The sequence below is a fragment of the Colobus angolensis genome, unplaced genomic scaffold (assembly GCF_000951035.1).
Source record: "Colobus angolensis palliatus isolate OR3802 unplaced genomic scaffold, Cang.pa_1.0 Scaffold115, whole genome shotgun sequence".
Classification (NCBI taxonomy): Eukaryota; Metazoa; Chordata; class Mammalia; order Primates; family Cercopithecidae; genus Colobus; species Colobus angolensis.
Genome location: NW_012112586.1, coordinates 1,689,728 through 1,710,213, shown reverse-complemented (window position 1 = coordinate 1,710,213; position 20,486 = coordinate 1,689,728). Strand labels below are relative to the sequence as shown.

At 47.4% G+C, this 20,486-nt stretch overlaps 1 protein-coding gene across 2 annotated transcripts in view; it reads left to right on the top strand.

Annotated features, from left to right (window-relative positions):
• Nucleotides 1-20,486, top strand: part of SFSWAP (splicing factor, suppressor of white-apricot family) — a 92,570-nt gene that overhangs the window by 14,663 nt on the left and 57,421 nt on the right. For both annotated transcript variants that reach the window (XM_011961120.1, XM_011961110.1), the window contains exons 5-7: nt 896-1,121; nt 2,742-2,854; nt 4,093-4,228. In XM_011961120.1, coding sequence (XP_011816510.1) covers nt 896-1,121; nt 2,742-2,854; nt 4,093-4,228 — 475 coding nt within the window. The remainder of the gene's footprint in view (nt 1-895; nt 1,122-2,741; nt 2,855-4,092; nt 4,229-20,486) is intronic.

The following is a 20,486-nucleotide window of genomic DNA, read 5'->3' as shown; positions in this document are numbered from 1 at the left end:
TTAACCATCCATTTTTGATGAGAATAATTGCCAGTTTTATTTGCAAGTAATTTCCTAGTGTTAATCTCTTTGTTGATATGAAAAGTATTTTAGATGTGTGGCTTTCAGCCTTTGGTCTAACAAGATCCTTTTGGGGGCAGGAAATGCTAAGAGTGTGAGGGTCGTCGAAGTGACTCCTTAGCAGCACATGAAAGGATGAGGGAGGGCTTTGATGCTGGGAAGACACTCACCTGGAGTGCCTGGAGTGTCCTATCTGCTCTGGCCAGACAACACCTAGGTGGTCTTCAGCTTGGGATACTGCTTTTAAGTGGGAATGGCAGTGAGCCAGGAACTGTGCAGAGGCTGAGGAGAAGGGCTCAGGTGCAGAAGACAAGACATGGTGTATGTACTCTTGTGGCTTTTGTTGGATGTCCAGAGGGCTGTTTTTTAAGAGGGAGCCTCCAAGCTGTGAGAACTAGTCCCCGCTAAGAAAAAGGAAAGAGCAGTGATTCTGATTATTGAGAACCATGGAATGTGTATCCTCTCCCTAGAAAAATGGTTGTTTGTAAAATTTGCATGCACAAAGGATTCACAAACCCCCTGAATTCCATCATAGAACCAAACTTAAAGACCCCTGATATATAGAAAAATGTTGACTTGGTGCAAAAAGAGGTTGCCTCCCATGGGTCTGTACCACGGTGGAGTGGCCTGCCTCAGCTGGCGAGTTTTCTCCCCTGCAAAATCCTAACGAGATTTGGAGATGAGGAGTCTGAACAGCCTTGGCTCTTCCAGCTTCAAGTCTCGTATCTCTTAAAGTTGACAGTAAAGCTAGAGTCATTTCTTTGTTTTAATGAAATCATGTGGCCGGTGGACAAGAGCACAAATGGGTGATGTGAATGTGTGTGTTTTCCCGTAGCCACCAACTGCTAAAATGCACGCCATCATCGAGCGCACGGCCAGCTTCGTGTGCAGACAGGGAGCGCAGTTTGAGATCATGCTGAAGGCCAAGCAGGCCCGGAACTCCCAGTTTGACTTCCTGCGCTTCGACCACTACCTCAACCCCTACTATAAGTTCATCCAGAAAGCCATGAAAGACGGACGCTACACCGTCCTGGCGGAAAACAAAAGTGACGAGAAAAAAAGTAGGTCCCACTGCGTCTGTTCCGTCCAGACTTTGGGCCTGCGTTGTGGGGGTGGCAGGCAGGGAGTGGTTCTGGGAAGTTTGAAGACATACGTTCTTACAGGTGCGTGGTTGAGAGCCAGACTTGAATTTCTAGAAGGTGTCTGAAATCCTGCAGCTAAGGCATGGTCGTTACCCCTTCTGCTGGTGGGCCTTTGTTAAATCCTTGGTTAGTAGTTTATAGATAAATGAAATGTAATTAAATAGTGATGCTATCAGAACATAATCATCTGGGTGGGAAATTTTTGCCCTCATTTTGCCCACTTAACGTTTCAGAGAGAAAACAGTTATACCCTCTCTTGGATTATTCATATACCACAGTGTTCAGGGCTGTATAGCTCAATTATACATGGCCACAAAAGTGAAAATTTTACTTGGATTATCTATTTTAAGCTATTATTTTTATAACAATGTCTCTATTTTGGAGTTCTTACTGCAAAAGCCAGTTAGCTGTATTTTGAATAAAGATGGTATTTTGACAAGTCTATTCATATATGTGTGTATATATACACACACACACACACATATATCTTCCATTGAATTTTTTTTTTTTTAATTAGAGACAGAGTCTCACTCTTGTTGCCCAGGCTGAAGTACAGTGGCATGAGTACGATCTTTGCTCACTACAACCTCTGCCTCCTGGGTTCAAACAATTCTCATGCCTTAGCCTCCCGAGTAGCTGGGATCATGGGCATGTGCCACCACGCCCGGCTAATTTTTGTATTTTTAGTGGAGACAGGGTTTCACCATGTTGGCCAGGCTGGTCTCGAACTCCTGACCTCAGGTGATCCGTCCGCCTCATCCTCCCAAAGTGCTGGGATTACAGGCGTGAGCCACTGTGCCTGGCCCTTCCACTGAATTTTGTTCTCTTCAGCCAAAATAAGTTTCAAATCAGTTGTATAAATCTTTTTTTTTTTGAGACGGAGTCTCGCGCTGTCGCCCAGGCTGGAGTGCAGTGGCCGGATCTCAGCTCACTGCAAGCTCCGCCTCCCGGGTTGATGCCATTCTCCTGCCTCAGCCTCCCGAGTAGCTGGGACTACAGGCGCCCGCCACCTCACCCAGCTAGTTTTTTGTATTTTTTAGTAGAGACGGGGTTTCACCATGTTCGCCAGGATGGTCTCGATCTCCTGACCTCGTGATCCGCCCGTCTCGGCCTCCCAAAGTGCTGGGATTACAGGCTTGAGCCACTGCGCCCGGCCCAGTTGTATAAATCTTAATGCAGATCTCATCTTCAGGTTTGTTGTAGTTTATTTCTGTTGCTGTTATTTTACTTTTCATAAATTAGTACAATTTTTGCCCTTTTTTTAAAAAAGAAAAAAAAAGAAAGAAAAAAGCATACAGAGCCCCAGACCAGCTGGTGTTCAGTGTTGGCAGGAGTCACCAAATGGCCAAAGGTCACAGTCCTTTCTAGCTGGGCTTCGTCTCAACAATTTGGGTGACTCTAGGGAAAAATTACGAATAGTGTTTTTTGGACAGATAACCAAGAAGCTCTACCTTTGGCTGCTTCTAATTTTTTGCATAATTAATTTGTACTTCTTTTCTCACCAAACACCAAAATCTTGAAATGTGATTTTGATTTCAGAATCAGGAGTCAGCTCTGACAATGAAGATGATGATGATGAAGAAGATGGGAATTACCTGCATCCCTCTCTCTTTGCCTCCAAGAAGTGTAACCGCCTTGAAGAGCTGATGAAGGTTTTTATCTCATTGTTGAACTGTATTTTTTATGCACCACAAAACTGCTAACGTAATTTTGGAAAATTGGAAGCATGTCATTCTCGTGTGTTACAGTTGTATCTTATTTTACCATCATTGAGGTGTATTTGCATTTTTGTTTTTAGCTGGGTGACAAAGCATCTGCTTCTTTGGTTTCTTACCTATCTAATAAAATTCATGAGCATTTGCTCATAATTTTATCATTTCATTACAGTTTTACTCTCTGAGATACTTAGAATAAGTAGAGTGTTGGTTAAGACTTGGAAATTGTTCTGTTGTCCGGGTGCGGTGGCTCACACATGTAATCCCAGCACTTTGGGAGGCGAGGCGGGTGGATCACCTGAGGTCAGGAGTTCAAGACCAGCCTGGCCAGCATGGCAAAACCGCATCGCTACTAAAAATACAAAAATTAGCCAGGCATGGTGGGTGCACTTGTAATCCCAGCTACTCAGGAGGCTGAGGCATGAGAATTGGTTGAACCTGGGAGGTGGAGGTTGCAATGGGCCAGGATCACACTACTGCACTCAAACCTGGGAGACGGAGTGAGACTGTGTCTCAAAAAGAAAAAAAGAAAATTATTTAGTTGTGATTTTATCGTAGGATTAGATTTTATAGGATTAGAATGTATGCATCTTCAAGTCCTCTGTTACCGTCATAGATTGTTTTTAAATAAATGTTTCCACTTCTAATTCTCCTCATCTGTGTGAAGAAACCACTCAGCAGTATCTTGTGGTTAATTCACACCACTCTGCCATTTGCGACATAAAAAACAGGAGTCTACTAGATTTAAGCGTCTAGTTTTCAGCAGTTAAGCATCTAGTTTCAGCAGTTGTGCAGTGTGGGTGACCTGTTGTGGGAATGATTGCTGATTGATTTGACTGGAAAAGCTGTTGGTGATTAAAAATCAGAAACTCCTGTAAGGAAAAACAGTGTGAAGTTTTGCATGGGGTTTAATTGGTGTCAAACTGGACTTAGTTGTTCATCTGTCCTTTTCTTGATAGTTATTTTGGAAATTGAAAGCCTGTGTTTACTGAGTTCCTCTGAGACAGCCAGCTGGGGCATTTGGCCACAACTAGTTAGGACCTACATGGGTGCGTGCGTGTGTGTGTTTTTTCTGAGGCATGTACCCTGTGTCCTAGAGGTGAGCGTTTGGTAGCAGAAGAGTTCCGTGTGGTTCGGAATACTGAATGCTAAGGCTGTGTCTTCTCTGTTTTCAGCCCTTGAAGGTGGTGGACCCAGATCATCCCCTTGCAGCGCTTGTTCGTAAGGCGCAGGCTGACAGCTCCACTCCCACCCCACACAACGCAGATGGTGTGCCTGTGCAGCCCTCCCAGGTGGAGTACACGGCAGACTGTGAGTACTCACTGTGTGTATCCTGACCTGTGTTCAGCTGCCCGTGACAGAGCCAGCTGCAGGGCTCTAAACCCCAAGTGTTCTGTCCTAAGTGTAGCAAGTTTGGAAGCAGGCAGCCCAGAGCCAGCGCGTGCCCCAGTGGGGAGTGCCATGAGGCTTTCCTTTGCTTGGCCCCATGTCAGCAAGATGGCTGCCCTGTTCCAGCATTAGTTCTGCATTCCAGGAAGGACTGGCAAATGTAGTTGGCTGCCTCTTCTTTCTTTTATTTTTTTTTTGAGACAGAGTTTCACTGTGTTGCCCAGGCTGGAGTGCAGGGATGCAAGCATGATTCACTGCATCCTTACCTCCCAGACTCAAACGATCTTCCCACCTCACTCTCCCTATTAGGTGGGACTACAGGCACTATAACTCTGGGCTAATTTTGATTTTTTGATAGGGATGGGGTCTCACTGTGTTGCCCAGGCTGGTCTCGAGCTCCTGGGCTTAAGCAATCCTCCTGCCTTAGCCTCCAAAAGTGCTAGGATTACAGGCTCAAGTCGCTGCTCCTGGCCCTGGCTCTGCCCTTCTTTAAATATCTCCCCCCAAGCCATACCTAGTGGCTTCCCTTACCTCTCAGTGGCTAACGTGGTGTCACGTGGTCTCCCCACCTGCAGCAGAGGCTGGGCAGTGGGGCCTCCGTGAAACACATTGCTGCCCTAAACGAAGCCAAATGCTGTTAAGAGCAGGGAGAATGGGAGACGCATAGTTTTGTCTAACACAGGTGCTTTCTTTAAAAAGGCCACGGCAGGCCAGGCGCGGTGGCTGGTGCCTGTAATCCCAACACTTTGAGAGGCTGAGGTGGGAGGATCACTTAAGCACAGGAGTTTGAGACCAGCCTGGACAACATACTAAAACCCCATCTCAACAACAAATAAAAAAAGTAGCTGGGCATGGTGGTCTGATCTGCTTGGGAGGCTGACGCGAGAGGATGGCTTGGCCCCAGGAGGTCAAGGCCGCAGGGAGCTGTGATTACACTGCCGCACTCCAGCCTGGGCGATAGAGCAGTACCCTCTCTCCAAAAAAAAAGCCTTGCAGTGTAAGACAGCATATTATATGCATATGTAAAGGAATTACATTTCTTTTTCTCACTGATTGCAATTATTTTATGGTATTAATCGAAGGTAAGTCTTGAAGGTCCATGCAGGAGATCATTTGAAAGTGTTTGGCCTTGGTTCCAGCGTCATGTCTTTTTGTAATTGTTTTATTCAGAGGTTAAATACGGAATGAGGAAGCTTTAGCAGAACCGAGGAACCACCTGCTGAGTCTGCTTCCCAGGCACATCTGGTTCCCTGACTCCATTTGTAAAGCTTATATTCTTCAGTTCAGCCAGAGATGAGTTGTTAAAACATGAGCTCCTCTTTATTTGGGACAATCTTTTGTAAACATCACAGCTGTGTTCTTCGCTTTTCCCTTTTAGCACTAGCATATACTAAACGTTTTTAGACTTTAAAAGATTAGTTATTTGAGTGAACTTTCTGCATGTGTCCCCCCAAAAAACTTTTAAAGCTGAGATTGTCTTTAAATGATTAAATCAAGTCATATCAAATTTCATTGAATATTTAAATCAAAGATCATCTCTACTGCTACAGAGGTGCGTGTTGAATGGTGTAGGCAGCCAGCTAACTGAGGTGCTCTGTAGATCACTCCTAACGCCCAGTCCTCACTGCATGAATTTTTGGATAGACGACCGCACACCTTTAAGTCCTGAGCCCCACTTGGCAGCCTATGAAGCTGCTGCCCTGGCATCATGGGGCGCTGGGCTCTGCCCGGGATGCCTGCCCACTGAGGGACTATCCCTCTGCTTCCTCCTTTCCTTTTTCCAAGCCTGTCGTTGAGTTTGCTTGAGCCACATGCATTGTCCGTGCACGTCCACTAGATCCCTGAAGCTGTTGCAAAGCAGAGGACTAGAAATTCAGGGCGAGCTGACCTTGATTATTTGCCGTGTTAATCACTAGTAGAACAGCTACGTGCAGACCCCGCAGGGCCAGGCAGGATGGTGGAGCTGGCCGATAGTGGCCGTTCTGTGACACACAGCATCCCCTGGTCTAGGGGGAACGTGATCTGAACCGAGGCATGCTGGGGCCGCATCGTGAGCTGTCTGGGTCAGAAGGCTGGGCACATTCCCAAGGGTTCACCCCAGGGTGACCAGAGCCCACACACCTTGGTTTCTCCCCACCTGCTGTTGGCGCCCAAGACCACTGAGGAGCCATGACAGCCTCTGCAGGAGCCCCAGACTTAGTCTGTTCAGGCCCCTGACTACCACCACCCTGGGCACTGACGGTGCCCCACCCCACCCTCCGGACTGCACGTGCTCCAGTAGGGGCGCCCTCTCCTGCCCTCAATACAGTACCGTTGTTTTGAAACATGATCTCCCCTCAACACAGCCAGAGGAGCGGACACACACATGTGAGAGTAAGGCGGCTGGGTGCCTGGAGGCTGGGGAAAGCACGCGTGTCTGATGTTAGGGTCTGTGGGTTTTAGACACACGCTCCTGCGTCAGCCATATGGGTCAGAGCCCTTACTTAGCACAGCGCCTACAGCCTCCTCCATGAGCACTCGGGGCCACTACCACAGCCCCACCCATCTTGGATCTGGAGGCTCAGAAGGTGGGGGAGGTGTCCTCATCCAGTTTCCAAGAAGAGCCAAGAGCTAGAACTTTGGCTCTAAATCACTGTAAAACCCAGCAGAAATCAGTATAAACCTGTACTCAGGCGCTCAGCCTTATGGGATGAGTGGCTGTGGCGTGGCAGTAGTAGGGTCCTCCAGTACCATGCAAGCCCGGGCTGTGCGGCTGCTGCGGAATCTGCAGAGGTTCCAGGGTGCCTCACTGACACACGCCTCTCTGCCCGCCGTCTTCCTCTGCTACCCTTTGAGTATCTTGTTCTGCCTGCCTCATGCTTCTGTGTGCTGTTGAAGTTTCGTGGATGAAAGTCCCTCATGACCTTGTGTTCACCTTCCTGGGTTTTCAGTGAAGTTGTTGCGGAATTTGGGGTCCTGTGTGGCGGGTTGTTGGCAGTTGCAGGTGGAGACAGCAGTCATTGCTTTACCCAGGTTTGTCATGATTAGGGAACTACCTGTAATTCATGGGCTGACTACTCTGTGGTTATTGGTTTGTAATCAGTCATTGGTAATAGCATTTATTTACAAATAGAGTTCAAATAGAGGGAACACTGGTCATAGTTTTTGGGTTGAGTTCCGTCATGCTAAAGTTCAAGATAATATTTTTACATTCATTATATGTAGTTAGTTTCCAAAAGTATTAATGCAGTGGGATCTCAACTATGCTTAAAATAATAAACTGAAGAGAGCTGTGCAAAAAATAACTATGAGGCTCAGAGCTACCTCTCAGATTGGCATTTGGTTGATTTTTTTTCTCTGCATACTTTTTTCATTTTCCTAATGTTTTTGGGTATGCATTGCTATTTTACTTTTTTTTTTGAGATGGAGTCTCTGTCACCCAGGCTGGAGTGCAGTGGTGCAATCTCGGCTCGCTGCAACGTCCACCTCCTGGGTTCAAGCAAGTCTCCTGCCTCAGCCTCCCAAGTAGCTGGGATCACAGGCACTCGTCACTACACCCTGCTAATTGTTGTGCTTTTAGTAGAGACGGGGTTTCACCATGTTGTCCAGGCGGGTCTCAAACTCCTGACCTTAGGGAATCCGCCGGCCTCAGCCTCCCAAAGTGCTGGGATTACAAGCTGAGCCACTGCACCCAGCCATGTGGCCATTATACTTAAGAAACAAGGTAAAATACAAAGTTCATAGAATAACCGTCGTGTTTGAAATGCTGTGACAGTGAGGACAAGAGCAGCCTGTGCCTTGACCTGAGTTTGTGGCAAGCCCAGGCCTGTACAGATCTCCCGAAGTTCCTTCTCAGGCCTCTGAGCTACTTGAAGAAAAGACCTTAACTCATGGGCTGTGTCTGACGAGCCTTTGTGAATGTCGTGTATGAAGTTGGTGGACTGTTTTGAAATTCCTGCTTCAGCCAGCACAGAGGAAGGTTTGAGGGGCCCCTTTCTGTCTTGGGCCCACCCAGCCCTGCTCAGGAGAGCTTGAGAAGCAGGTCTGCGTGTTATGCTGCCCTTGGCTGCTCTTGGCTTGCTCCTCGTCTCCCCCTGATGTACCCAGTGTGTTCATAGAAGTGCTGTCCCACGGGGTTTTGTATACAGCCTGTTATTCCTGTATCTCTAATGTGTGATTTTCCATGCTCTGGGCATGCAGGGGTTTGTTTATTAAACAGCCAGCTTTCTACAGAGAAGGCACAACCGTCAGAGACATTAAAGTAATTTTCAGAAGAGGACTTAAACTGTGGGCTTTGCACTTGGGGAAATAGTAGGATACTGGAGAGAAAGCTATCTGGAAAATTACTAACATTACTGATAACATTTTGGGAGACTCGCAGCTGGGGCAAACCTGGGGCCCCGTGGGGTCTGGAAAGGGGTGGGGCTAGTGTCCGTCAAGCACGTCAGCTTCCACAGCACCCAGTTACTTTTCCCGAGGACAGAGGAACTGCGTGTGAGGGAGGGCGTGGTTTAAAGCCTGCAGAGACTCATGCCCCACGATGAAAGCAGAGCTCTGTGACCCGCGTTTCAAACCACTGCCAACTGTAAGACAAAGGACGTTTTGGCCATAGACTTGAAACATCAGCTCTATGAGAGTGGGCTGGGGATGGCGCGGTCTCCCTGGGACTTCCTGGGAAGGTGCGTATCGTCAGGAGCTCCTCACCCTGCCCTGCGAGAACTTTCTCGTGTGCATCTCTGCCATCTCCTCCTCCCATTCCTGACCTGTGGAGCCAGGAGTGGACTGGCAGGCCTATACGGTGCCTTTCACATTGAGGGTCTTAGGATTTTCCTACCAGCTTTGCAGGGAGCGGCAGTTTGTCGTTTGTAGGAGGAAATTTCACGATCATAAAGCACAGCATGCATCCTGAGATCCAGGCAGGGCCCCGCCTGCACTGCCCCAGTGCTCAGAGGGCCACAGGAGCAGGGCTTTCTCCTCGCCTCTGAGCGGTGGAGCCGAGGCTGGAGGTGGGCGCAGCTCCGTGTTCTAGGGGGATTTCTTCACTGTGTTTCTTGGGGGCTCACAGACTGCAGCCGTATTCTTGGAGAGAGGAAGAGGCCTGTCACAGCGTCTGTGACAGCCCAGAAGGAAACAGCAGTCCATACAGTCTCCTCATGACAGGGACAGAGGACCCCGCCCTGGGGTCACAGGCTTGGTGAGGTAGGGGGACAGGCAGGAGTGGGCCCTGAGGTGTGCAGAATGTGTGTTCGGGCTTGTCTTCCTGCCACAGCGCAGTAGCCCTCCCAGGCCTCGATCCTGGCACCTGCCCCTTCACTCCCCGTGCAGCTTCGTCCTCCAGGGCATGGTCTCCAGTTGACTTACCTCCTAGATACAAACAAGACCCTAAACACACACATGGGAGCAGCTCAGCGCCCCGTGCGTGGCTTGCCACCACCATTCAGGAACTTTGCTCCTGTCCTAGGTGAGTGCCCACCATGTGGCACTGAGGCCCGACAGCTCAGGTGATAGTGACACCTGTGGCAGAGGCTGGGGAAGCTCAGAGCCTCTGCCATGGTGGCCGCCAGGTGGCCCCTGGCACAGAGAGCGTGTTCATCGCTGGCTCCTGCCGCCCTCGAGGACTTGAAGGCTGATGTTGGGCTGGGTGTGGCTCGTACGTAGGACAGGCCACACGCTGGGTTCCTGTTTTTCCCACCACTTAGAATACAAAGTTACAGACTTTGGGTTCTTACGAAGACAAGAATGAGTGTCTGGGCTAGCCATGATCTAAGCCAAGAGGACTTTAAAATGGATGTGCAGGGGAAATGAGAAGAGGACTTATGATCAAACAGAGAGTGACCAGGAGGTCAGAGAGGCAGCCACCCCGCCCCACGCACTCCCCGCTTATAAGCTGGGGCCCCATTGTTGTGTTACCACACTTCTGTTGTAGAGCCTGTTACGGTTTTGAGTTACACAGTCGTGTGTGCTTGTGCATGTGTGAATGCCCTGTGGACCTGGAGGTCTGTGAGGCAAAGGCTGGGACTGTCTTACTGGCCAGCATGCTCCCTACACCTCGATCCAGGGGCCACGGGGATCCCAGGAACATTCACCGAGTAACTTCGGAAAAGTGAAGAGCAGAAGTTCCAAAAGCACCTGGTGCTTCCTGGGAGAAATCACCTGCACAGGTACCTTGGATCCAGCTGACATGTGAGATGAACGAGCTCTCTGTCCGTGCGCACGTGTATGCACACACGTATGCTGAGGAGCAGGCATTCAGACATGACGACGCTGCTGCCGCAGCCGCAGATACCACCTCAGCTGGCATGGCGCGTGGGGGCGGGGTGGGGCGGTGAGGGGGGCCTGCTCCGAGAGAGGGACAGGTCAGGCCGGAGGCGACTGCCCATGAAGGTGACGCTCATACATAACCTTAGCAGCGAGCTGTTGCCACACAGTCACAAAAGTGGGAGGCAGCAGTGGAGCCGCGTGGCCACAGGCACTCGGACTCTCCAGAGAGCTGGCGAGAGGCTTTCCTGGCTGGAAGCAGTGACAAGTATTTGGGTTTGAGGGACAAAGGAAACTTGAAAATGACAAAACTGAAAAATCAAGTCCCCACAACCTCCCCGAGCGAAAAGAGCCGTCGTAGGCATGGGCCGTGCCTCCTTCCTACACGCCCGCGACGGAGGATTTGTGCGCGCTTTCCCGGGACAGCCTTTGCAGTTGGGCTCTGCTGTGGCTGGATGACGCTGAGCCCTTTGCTTTGCTTCTGTAGGCCTCAGTCTTCCCATTTGTACCATTAGGGTATTAATTTAAATAGCAGAAGCACTCTGTCGCATTCTGAATGGGACACCAGTTAATTCTGGAACGTTTGGGAGGTTTCCCATTGCTCCTGTGAGCCCCAGGGAGAGGTTGAGAAACAAATGATAGAGGGTCGATGTGATCATAAAGTGTTATGCTGCCACCGAAGGTCTCTCGAGCCTCGTAGTTGGCGCTTTAAGCAAAATAGGCGGTTAAAACAGGTCTACACATGCTGTGTGTGGACCCAAACCATGAACATATGCTGGGCCTCAGCTCGTGCTGTTCCCTTGGTCTTGGCGTCCTGTGGTCCTCACATGAGCTGCACCCAGCCAGCAGAGCCCTGACCTCCAGTCTGAGTTTCTGTAAAGTGATGCTGGACTTACAGTAGTTCCAGGACTTGATGGTTACTTCTCCCTCCTCAAGTTGCACTATGGCTTTTTAAAGCAGGTGACTTTTTGTCCATCTTCTCAAAGTATTCAGCTTCATTTTCACAGAAATGATCATTCTCATCTCTCACTCAAGTTTTACGTTTGCATAAATTTTCATCAAACGTAATTACAGTAAGTTTAACTGGAAAAAATAAGAGAAAGACTCTAATGTTAAAAGCAAAAAGGCCCAGGCTTCTGAAGAGATGCCCCTTCTACCCTGGTATTTGTCATGGCACCGGCCAACCCAGCAAGATGGAGCTGTCAGTCCAGCCAGGAAGCTTCTGCATGTGTCTCAAACAAGGCGGCACCAGCACAGAAATCCACAGGCCCTGCAGTGGGAGGGGATGAATGAGTCCCCAGAAACAGATCCAAATAAAAATAAGGACAGAGAAAAGGAAACACCAAGCTAACAGGAAGGGATGTTCTAAGACACGAAGAGCTATTTGGAAAACATCACATTAAAGCCTCACTTTTACCCAGTATCAGAGTCACTTCCAGATGTAAATGCCAGTTGTGGAAATTCTTAGGAAAGTAAGGATGCTTCAGCAGAATGAAGAATCATCTATTTTCAGTCCGCAGTTATGTTCAACTAATTTTAAAAAATTTGAGGGGAAAAAAAAAAAGCCTGTATGTCTAAACAGCTTTTACAATCAAATAGGAAAAAATTCTGATAGTCCAGTAGAAGAATGATCTTCAGTGTGAATAAATCACAGAGGTAAAAAAGCCCGTACGGTTTTACAGGCTCACCCTCACTGCGTCTCACAGACATTGTGTCTGTCGACCGCAGAGCCTGAAATCCGTATAGTGACCACCACTCCAGCGCTTTGGTTCAGCTCAGCTGCAGCGAATGTGTTAGGATGGGAGGCTTCGTATTACAGTAGAAAGGAGCGCACTCACAGGCACACAGAACGCTCTGCAGGTCTAAGACTTAGGAGAAGACGAAGATTTCTAGGCTGTTAGAATGTTATTTTGTATATGCAAGTTTGGGTACCTTAATAATAGAGATTAAGTAAATGCAGAGGAAACCTACAATGACGTGCCATTTTTCAGCTGTCACTTAAGCAGAGAAAGAAAAGGTGACAGGCATTTATTCTTGGTGGGGGTGTAGATTTGTACCAGCGATGTGGTACATGTGGAGGGCCAGCGGGCAATCGGTCTGAAACACACATGCCTCCAACCCAGGATGTCTGCTCTCATTTACTAACGTGTGGGTGAACATGGCTATGTAGCCACTAGATATTCATCAGAGTACGATTTTAGTAGTAGCAAAAGCCTGAGACAACCACGTCCTCGGTGGAGGACTAATGGAGTCCCTCTGGTGCGCGCTCGCAGTGGGCTGCAGGGCTCTGGGGGTGAGCCAGGACCCGAGTATTGCAGGGCTGCCCGCCGGAATGCCTCTTCCTGAGGATGGAGACGAGGTGACTCAAGGGGAGGGCAGCACGAGGTGGTCTGTTCACGTCAGAAGGGGAGGGAAGTGTCTGTACGTGCTTCTGTATCAGCACCTAAAAGGACAGGTGAGAAGGACCAGTGGCCAGCACAGAGGGGGAACTGGAAGGGTGAGGTTGCAGTCTCACCTGCCCGTTTGTGCTGCTTGAATATTTCAGCGTGACTCGTCACCTCAAAACATGCAGATTGACATGGTGCTTATTTTGAGACTACACTAGTATTCTGAATTAATTCCTTACAATTCTGTATTTTAATAATACGTGCTTTTATAATTTTGAGGTGTTTCATCTGCCCAGTGTATTTAGTTTAGGCGGAAGCGGTCCCTGTGACATCCTTTTCCCCGTGAAGACTTGCATGCCCAGTACTGCTGTGTCTCACGGGGGCTGTTGGGTCACTAAGCTTTTCTGGCTTTCATATGGCCTGGTGTTTAATAATTACTTTAGGATATACTCGGTCATTCTTTCTTACTTACTTCCTCCTGATAGAGATTTTCCTACATTTTGGCAGCCTGGGAAGAAAAGCATCTATTTTTTTCCTTAAAGTCCAGCAGAATTTTACATATATATATGTATATAAAATGGTTTTCCTAGAAGCTCATTAAATATGGATGTGTAAAACTAACAATTTATTTCATGTATTAATTAGCCTGACAATGAACCACTTTTCATGCTCTTTATTTTTCATTACTTAGTTGTCTCCTGCTATTTACCTATAAATCCTTACAGAAGAGTATAAATAATAAAATTAATTATGCAGGCGGCAGTAATAGTGAAATACTGCCCACTGTGATAGCCTATGGTTTTTTAAATAAAATGCCAACTCAGTTTTTCTTAATATTTATTCTATAAATATCTGCAGTGAAATTAAACCATTGCACTTGGCTACTATAGATATTTTCTAGCTTGGTCCTGGTTTTTTAAATGTGTCTTTGCTGTTTATGGTATATTTTTTCTGCAAATCATGACCTTGAAGTTCTTACTTTCCAAACCCATTTTTTAAAATGGTTTTATTGTATGTCAAGAGAAGAAGAAAGAAAGCAAAAATATTACCCAAGATTCCACCATCCAGAAATAGCCATTAGTGAACATCATTAGCAAAGTGGAAAAGACTGAGGTAATCGTGCTAAATAAAAAGGAAAGAAAGAAGCTTGTTATCTGTGAAACACAAAGATCATCTTTATGCACGAATATCAATTAAAATGTTGGCTGTGTCTCTAGAAATACTTACGTTAAAGTGAAAATAAACTTAATTTTACTTAAACAGAAGAGCCTGCAATCTAAAAGTGAAGTAACTGTGGAACTTCGGATGAAAATTTCCTTTATGCCTAAAGAATTCAGTTCTGAAAAAAGGTCAGGAGAACATTGAGAGGTTGTCATTGTAGATGTTTTTTAAAGCTGTATATTTTTCCTGATTTTTGTTAGAGTTTTTCAACTTTTTCTTTGCATTTAATATCTATCGAACATCTTTGTATAACAGCGCTTGTAGATCTCTCTCTCCTCGCTGTAGCAGCTGCCTAGTATCCTGTCGTATAGATTTATTATGAAATAGCCCTCCATTAATTGATAATTTGATAATTTGTGATTTCCAGTTACTTCTGCTATTTGAATACTGTAATGAACACTCTTCGTTTTTGGGGGGTTTTTTTTGTTTTTTTGGTTTTTTTTGAAACAGAGTCTCATTCTTTCGCCTAGGCTAGAGTGCAATAGCATGATCTTGACTCACTGCAGCCTCAACCTCCCAGGCTCAAGCTATCCTCCCACCTCAGCCTCCTGAGCGGCTGGGACCACAGGCATGTGCCACCACACCTGGCTGATTTTTTAGATGAATTTTCTAGAGGGTCTTGCTATGTTGCCCAGGCTGATCTTAAACTCCTAGGCTTAAGTGATCCACCCACCTCGGCCTCCCAAAGTGCTGGGATTACAGGCATGAGCCACTGTGCCCTGCCAATTACTTACTGCTTTTAAGCACTAACACGGTATAATCCTATATGCAGATAAAAATCTTAGAAAATACAGCTAGTTCAAAAAGTATATGCATTTGTTCAAAGGATTACCAGTGACCGAGCAGTTGCCTTCTGAAAGAAACATTGTGCCGTGTGCATTGCTGCATTGTCACCACGGGGATATGAGAGCTGCTTAGTTGTGTAGCCATTTAAAATGTAAGATTGATTTGAATGTGCTGATACAGAAATATATTGAAGAGTGAATAGGACAGTTAATATGTTATATATATATGACTTTGACTTTGGTTCCTTTATAGAAATATTTTTATATTATGAGAGTTTATAGATAGTATTTGCTTTCTGTTATTCCCCGGTTGCTTTTTTTTTTGAGACGGAGTCTCGCTCTGTCGCCCAGGCTGGAGTGCAATGGCACAATCTCGGCTCACTGCAAGCTCCGCCTCCTGGGTTCACGCCATTCTCCTGCCTCAGCCTCCCAAGCAGCTGGGACTACAGGCTCCCAGCACCACGCCCAGCTAATTTTTTGTATTTTGTATTTTTATTAGAGACAAGGTTTCACTGTGCTAGCCAGGATGGTCTTGATCTCCTGACCTCGTGATCTGCCTGCCTTGGCCTCCCAAAGTGCTGGGATTACAGGCGTGAGCCACTGTGCCTGGTCCCCAGTTGCTTAATTTTAGTTTTATGGTTGACTGGATTTGTTTTTTCCCCATAGCTTCTCCTTTTGAGTTATTTATTCAATTCATCTTTTCTTGGTCATTTGAATTTCATAAACAAGTATGTCTTTACAAGGGCTGTAGTTCATGAATTTCTGCCTCTTGAAAAATGCCTGCGTTTGACCTTTATGTGAACAGGACAGCTTGTCTGGGTATAAAACTCTCAGGTAATGCTGTGGGCCTCTCAGGTCTCTGGGAACTGGCATCTGATGCCGTTTCCACGGCACAGCAGGGTGGGCCAGGGCGGCTGGGTGGGTCGTGACTGCTTATTTGGGTTTGTTCATTGGTTGGTTTGCATTCATTGCTCTTGTGCTGCTCTCTGAGTTTTTTCATGCTTGAACATCTTTCTCGGCTGCCTTGTAACATAAAGAGCAATTTGCAGGGAATGATGCACCGAGTCGCTTGCCTGGGATTCAGAAGTGGAACTGAACGCTGCTGTGGAAAGGGCGAGGCCAGCCCTGTCTTCCCTACCCTGCCCTGGGAGGCGGATGCTCTTTCTGACCCAACATCTGAGGAAGTCTCGCTTTGCCCTTAAATTTTATTAACTTGATTTCCCATTTTTCAGGGACTATATTGTACACCTTTCAGTCAAAGATTCGGTTCTCATTTCCAGGAAGCTCTTTTCTGTTGTGCCTCGAGCACCTTTCCCGTCTGTCCCATGCATTGGTGTCTCTGCTTGAAGGACGCAGCCTCTTGGTTCGAGTCACCTTTCTTCTGTGTTTCTCTTTGGCACTCAGCAGAACTGTGTCCGTCTTCCCTGTCAGCGACTTTTTTCCGCCATGTCTATTTATTCCTTGCAGTTTAAATTCCATTGGTTCTGCAACGGTATTGTTTGGATGCTCAGCTGGTTTTCTAAGCTTTACAGCAAAGCTCCACAGCCTTTCTATATAAAGGTGCATGTCTTCAGCCCTGCAGCTGCCCAGCCTGTATGCAGCCCCTGCTCTGTCCCTGGGGTGTGGAGGCAGCTGCAGATGGTCGTAGACCCGTGTGTGTGGCAGGGCTTCACTGAAGCTTAATTGATGGATACGAGGGTTTTCACTTTTTTTATTGTTGTTTTTTCTTTTTTTTTTTTTTTTTTGAGATGGAGTCTCACTCTGTCTCCCAAGCTGAAGTGCAGTGGCACGATCTCAGCTCACTGCAACCTCCGCCTCCTGGGTTCAAGCAGTTGTCTGCCTCAGCCTCTCGAGTAGCTGGGATTACAGGCGCCTGCCACCACACCCAGCTAATTTTTGTATGTTTAGAGTAGAGACGGGGTTTCACTGTCTTGGCCAGGCTGGGAACTCCTGACCTCATGACCCACCCGCTTTAGCCCCTCAGAGTGCTGGGATTACAGGCGTGAGCTACCGTGCCTGGCCTAGCATTTTAATTTCATGTAATTTTGACATCATAAAATATTATTCTTTTGTTTGTATTTTTTTCAACCATTTAAATATGTAAAAACCAGGCCAGCCATGGTGACTCACATCTATAGTCCCAGCAGTTTGGGAGGCCAAGGTGAGTGGATCTCTTGAGCTCAGGAGGTCAAGACCAGGCTGGGCAACACAGTGAGACTGTCTCTACAAAAAAATTTAAAAATTAGGTGACCATAATGGCGCACACCTGTGGTCCTGGCTGCTGGGGAAAGTGAGGTGTGAGGGTTGGCAGCAGGGAGGGCATCGAGGAGTTCCAGGCTGCAGGGAGCAATGGTTGTGCCACTGTGCTCCAGCCTGGGTGACAGAGCGAGACCTTGTCTCAAAAGAGAAAAAAGCTAGTAAACACCATTCTGCTGATGGCTGTACAGGAACAGGGAGAGCATCTGCTGGACCCTGCCTCACAGCCTCCCCCTCTACTGCATGTGGTTGTGTTACCTTGTTTTTGTGCTTTGTTGAATTCCTGTTTTCCCAGATTCATCTGTGGCTCAGAGAGCTCAGAGGTTCCTCGGGTTACGTGCTTCTTCAGCCTGAGTTGCCATTCACATGCCATGCTGTTTCCCTGTGCTGCTTTTCCTGGGGGCGTGTGCGGGGTCTCATGCCATCTGGCGCTCCTCCTTCCCTGGTGTGGGAGCCTGTGTGTTCTTGATATGGGTGGATTCTCCTTGATGCTCTCTCACCTTCTCTTAGCTCCTTTGTCTTCCCTTCCAACAGCCTTCTTGGGAAGACCTGTCCTCTGCTGTCTTTTGTGAGATTCTAAAAATGTCCTAGAGTGGATTTCCTTCCCCCAGTGAGGGACCCACAGGGAGAGGCGTTCTTGAGTATCACAGCATGTCTGTCAGGCAGGGCCCCCGGTCCACAAGCCCCCTTCTCCTCACTGGCAGGATCCCCACTGCAGGTCAATGGCATTTCTGCCTGCTTCTCTCCGTGGTGGGGCCCAGGTCCCACTTCAGCCACTTGCTGTCTGTACCCACAACTATTTTTATGTAAGAAGTCTTCAGAACCTCAATACAGCATTAAAAATTGAAAACTTTTTACTTTGAGGGTCACTGATGAAAATGGGAAGTAATGTTTAGAGACAGGCCTTTTTTTTTCTAGAGGAAAGTTTTATTTGCCAAAAAGAGGTGACTTTTAAGCACAGTGGGCTAAAATTCCAAATAGCTGGTTAAATGCCCAAAACAGATTCATTTTGGTAGTTTCCCAGCTTGACAAATGGAATAATCTTGCATCACTACAGAATTCATTCGGGTTTCCCAAATCCAATTCAGTGATGTCAAAACGAGTCTTCTCTTGTTAGGGGACTTTTTTTTTTTTAAGATACTAGGTCGTCTGAAAGTTGCAACAGAATACAGTGTGGTTGTGATGGACTGCATGTTAAGTGTTGATTTTCTCAAGTAGGTCTTGGCATATAAGAACCCATGAACAGATCATTGGAAACCATTCTGTGTTGTGATACGGATAGCCTTACAGTTTATACCACACTGCTGATAAAGACATACCCGAGACTGAGAAGAAGAGGTTTAATGGACTTACAGTTCCACACGGCTGGGGAGGCCTCACAATCATGACAGAAGCCAAGGAGGAGCAAGTCAGGTCTTAACGTGGATGGTGGCTGGCAAAGAGTTTGCGCAGAGAAACTCATGTTTTTAAAACTATCAGATGTCATAAAACTCTATGACGAGAATAACGCAGGAAAGACCCGCCCCCACAGTTCACTCACTTCCCACCAGTTTTCTCCCACAGTATGTGGCAATAGTGGGTATTAAAATTCAAACTGAGATTTGGGTGGGGACACAGCCACACCATATCATTGCCCCTCCCTGACCCCTCCGAAGTCTCACATCCTCACATTTCAAAAGCAGTCACGCCTTCCCAGCAGTCCCCTAAAGTCTTAACTCATTTCAGCATTAACTCAGGAGTCCACAGCCCAACATCTCACCTGAAACAAGACAAGTCCCTTCTGCCTATCAGCCTATAAAATCAAAAGCAAGTTAGTTGTTTCCTAAATACAGTGGGGGTACAGGCATTGAGTAAATACAGCCATCCGTATGGGAGAAATTGGCCAAAACAAAGGGGCTGCACAGGCCCTGTACAAGTCCAAAATCTAACAAGGCCGTCAAATCATAAAACTCCAAAATGACCTTTGACTCCATGTCTCACATCCAGGTCACGCTGATGCAAGAGGTGGGTTCCCATGGTCTTGGGCAGCTCCACCCCTGTGGTTCTGCAGGGTACAGCCTCCCTCCCGGCTGCTTTCACAGGCTGGTGTTGAGTGTCTGTGGCTTTTCCAGGCACATGGTGCAAGCTGTTGGTGGATCTACCATTCTGGGGTCTGGAGGATGGTGGCCCTCTTCTCACAGCTGCACTAGGCAGTACCCCAATAGGAACTCTCTTTGGGGGCTCCAACCCCACATTTCCCCTCCGCACTGCCCTAGCAGAGGTTCTCCATGAGGACCCTGCCCCTGCGGCAAACTTCTGCCTAGGCATCCAGGCATTTCCATGCGTCCTTTGAAATCTAGACAGAGGTTCCCAAACCTCAGTTCTTGACTTCTGTGCACTCGCAGGCTCACCACATGGAAGCTGCCAAGGCTTAGGGCTTCCACCCTCTGAAGCCACAGTCCGAGCTATGCATTGGCCCCTTTTAGTCATAGCTAGAGCAGCTGGGACACAGGGTACCAAGTCCCTTGGCTGCACACAGCACAGGAACCCTGGGCCTGGACCACGAAATCATTTTTTCCTCCTAGGCCTCCAGGCCTATGATGGGAGGGGCTGCCATGAAGACCTCTGACGTGTCCTAGAGACATTTTCTGCCTTGTCTTGGGGATTCACATTTGGCTCCTGGTTACTTATGCAAATTCCTGCAGCCAGCCTGAATTTCTCCCCAGAAAATGGGATTTTCTTTTCTATTGTCAGACTACAAATTTTCTAGACCTTGATGCTCTGTTTCCTTATAAAACTGAATGCCTTTAACAGCACCCAAGTCACCTCTCGAGTGCTTTGCTGCTTAGAAATTTCTTTCACCAGATCCCTAAATTATCTCTCTCAAGTTTAAAGTTCCACAAATCTCTAGGGCAGGGGCAGAATGCCACCAATGTCTTTGCCAAAACATAACAAGTCACCTTTGCCCTAGTTCTCAACAAGTTCCACATCTCCATCTCAGACCACCTCAGCCTGGACCTTATTGTTCCTATCACTGTCAGCATTTTGGGCAAAGCCATTCAACAAATATCTGGGAAGTTCCAAACTTTCCCGTTTTCTTCTGAGCCCTCCACACTGTTCCAACCTCTGCCTCTTACCCAGTTTCAAAGTCACTTCCACATTTTGGGGTTATCTTTTCAGCAGTCCCCCACTTCTGGTACCAAATTACTGTATTAGTCCATTTTCACACTGTGGGTAAAGACATACCTGAGACTGTAGAGAAAAAGAGGTTTGGGCCGGGCACGGTGGCTCAAGCCTGTCATCCCAGCACTTTGG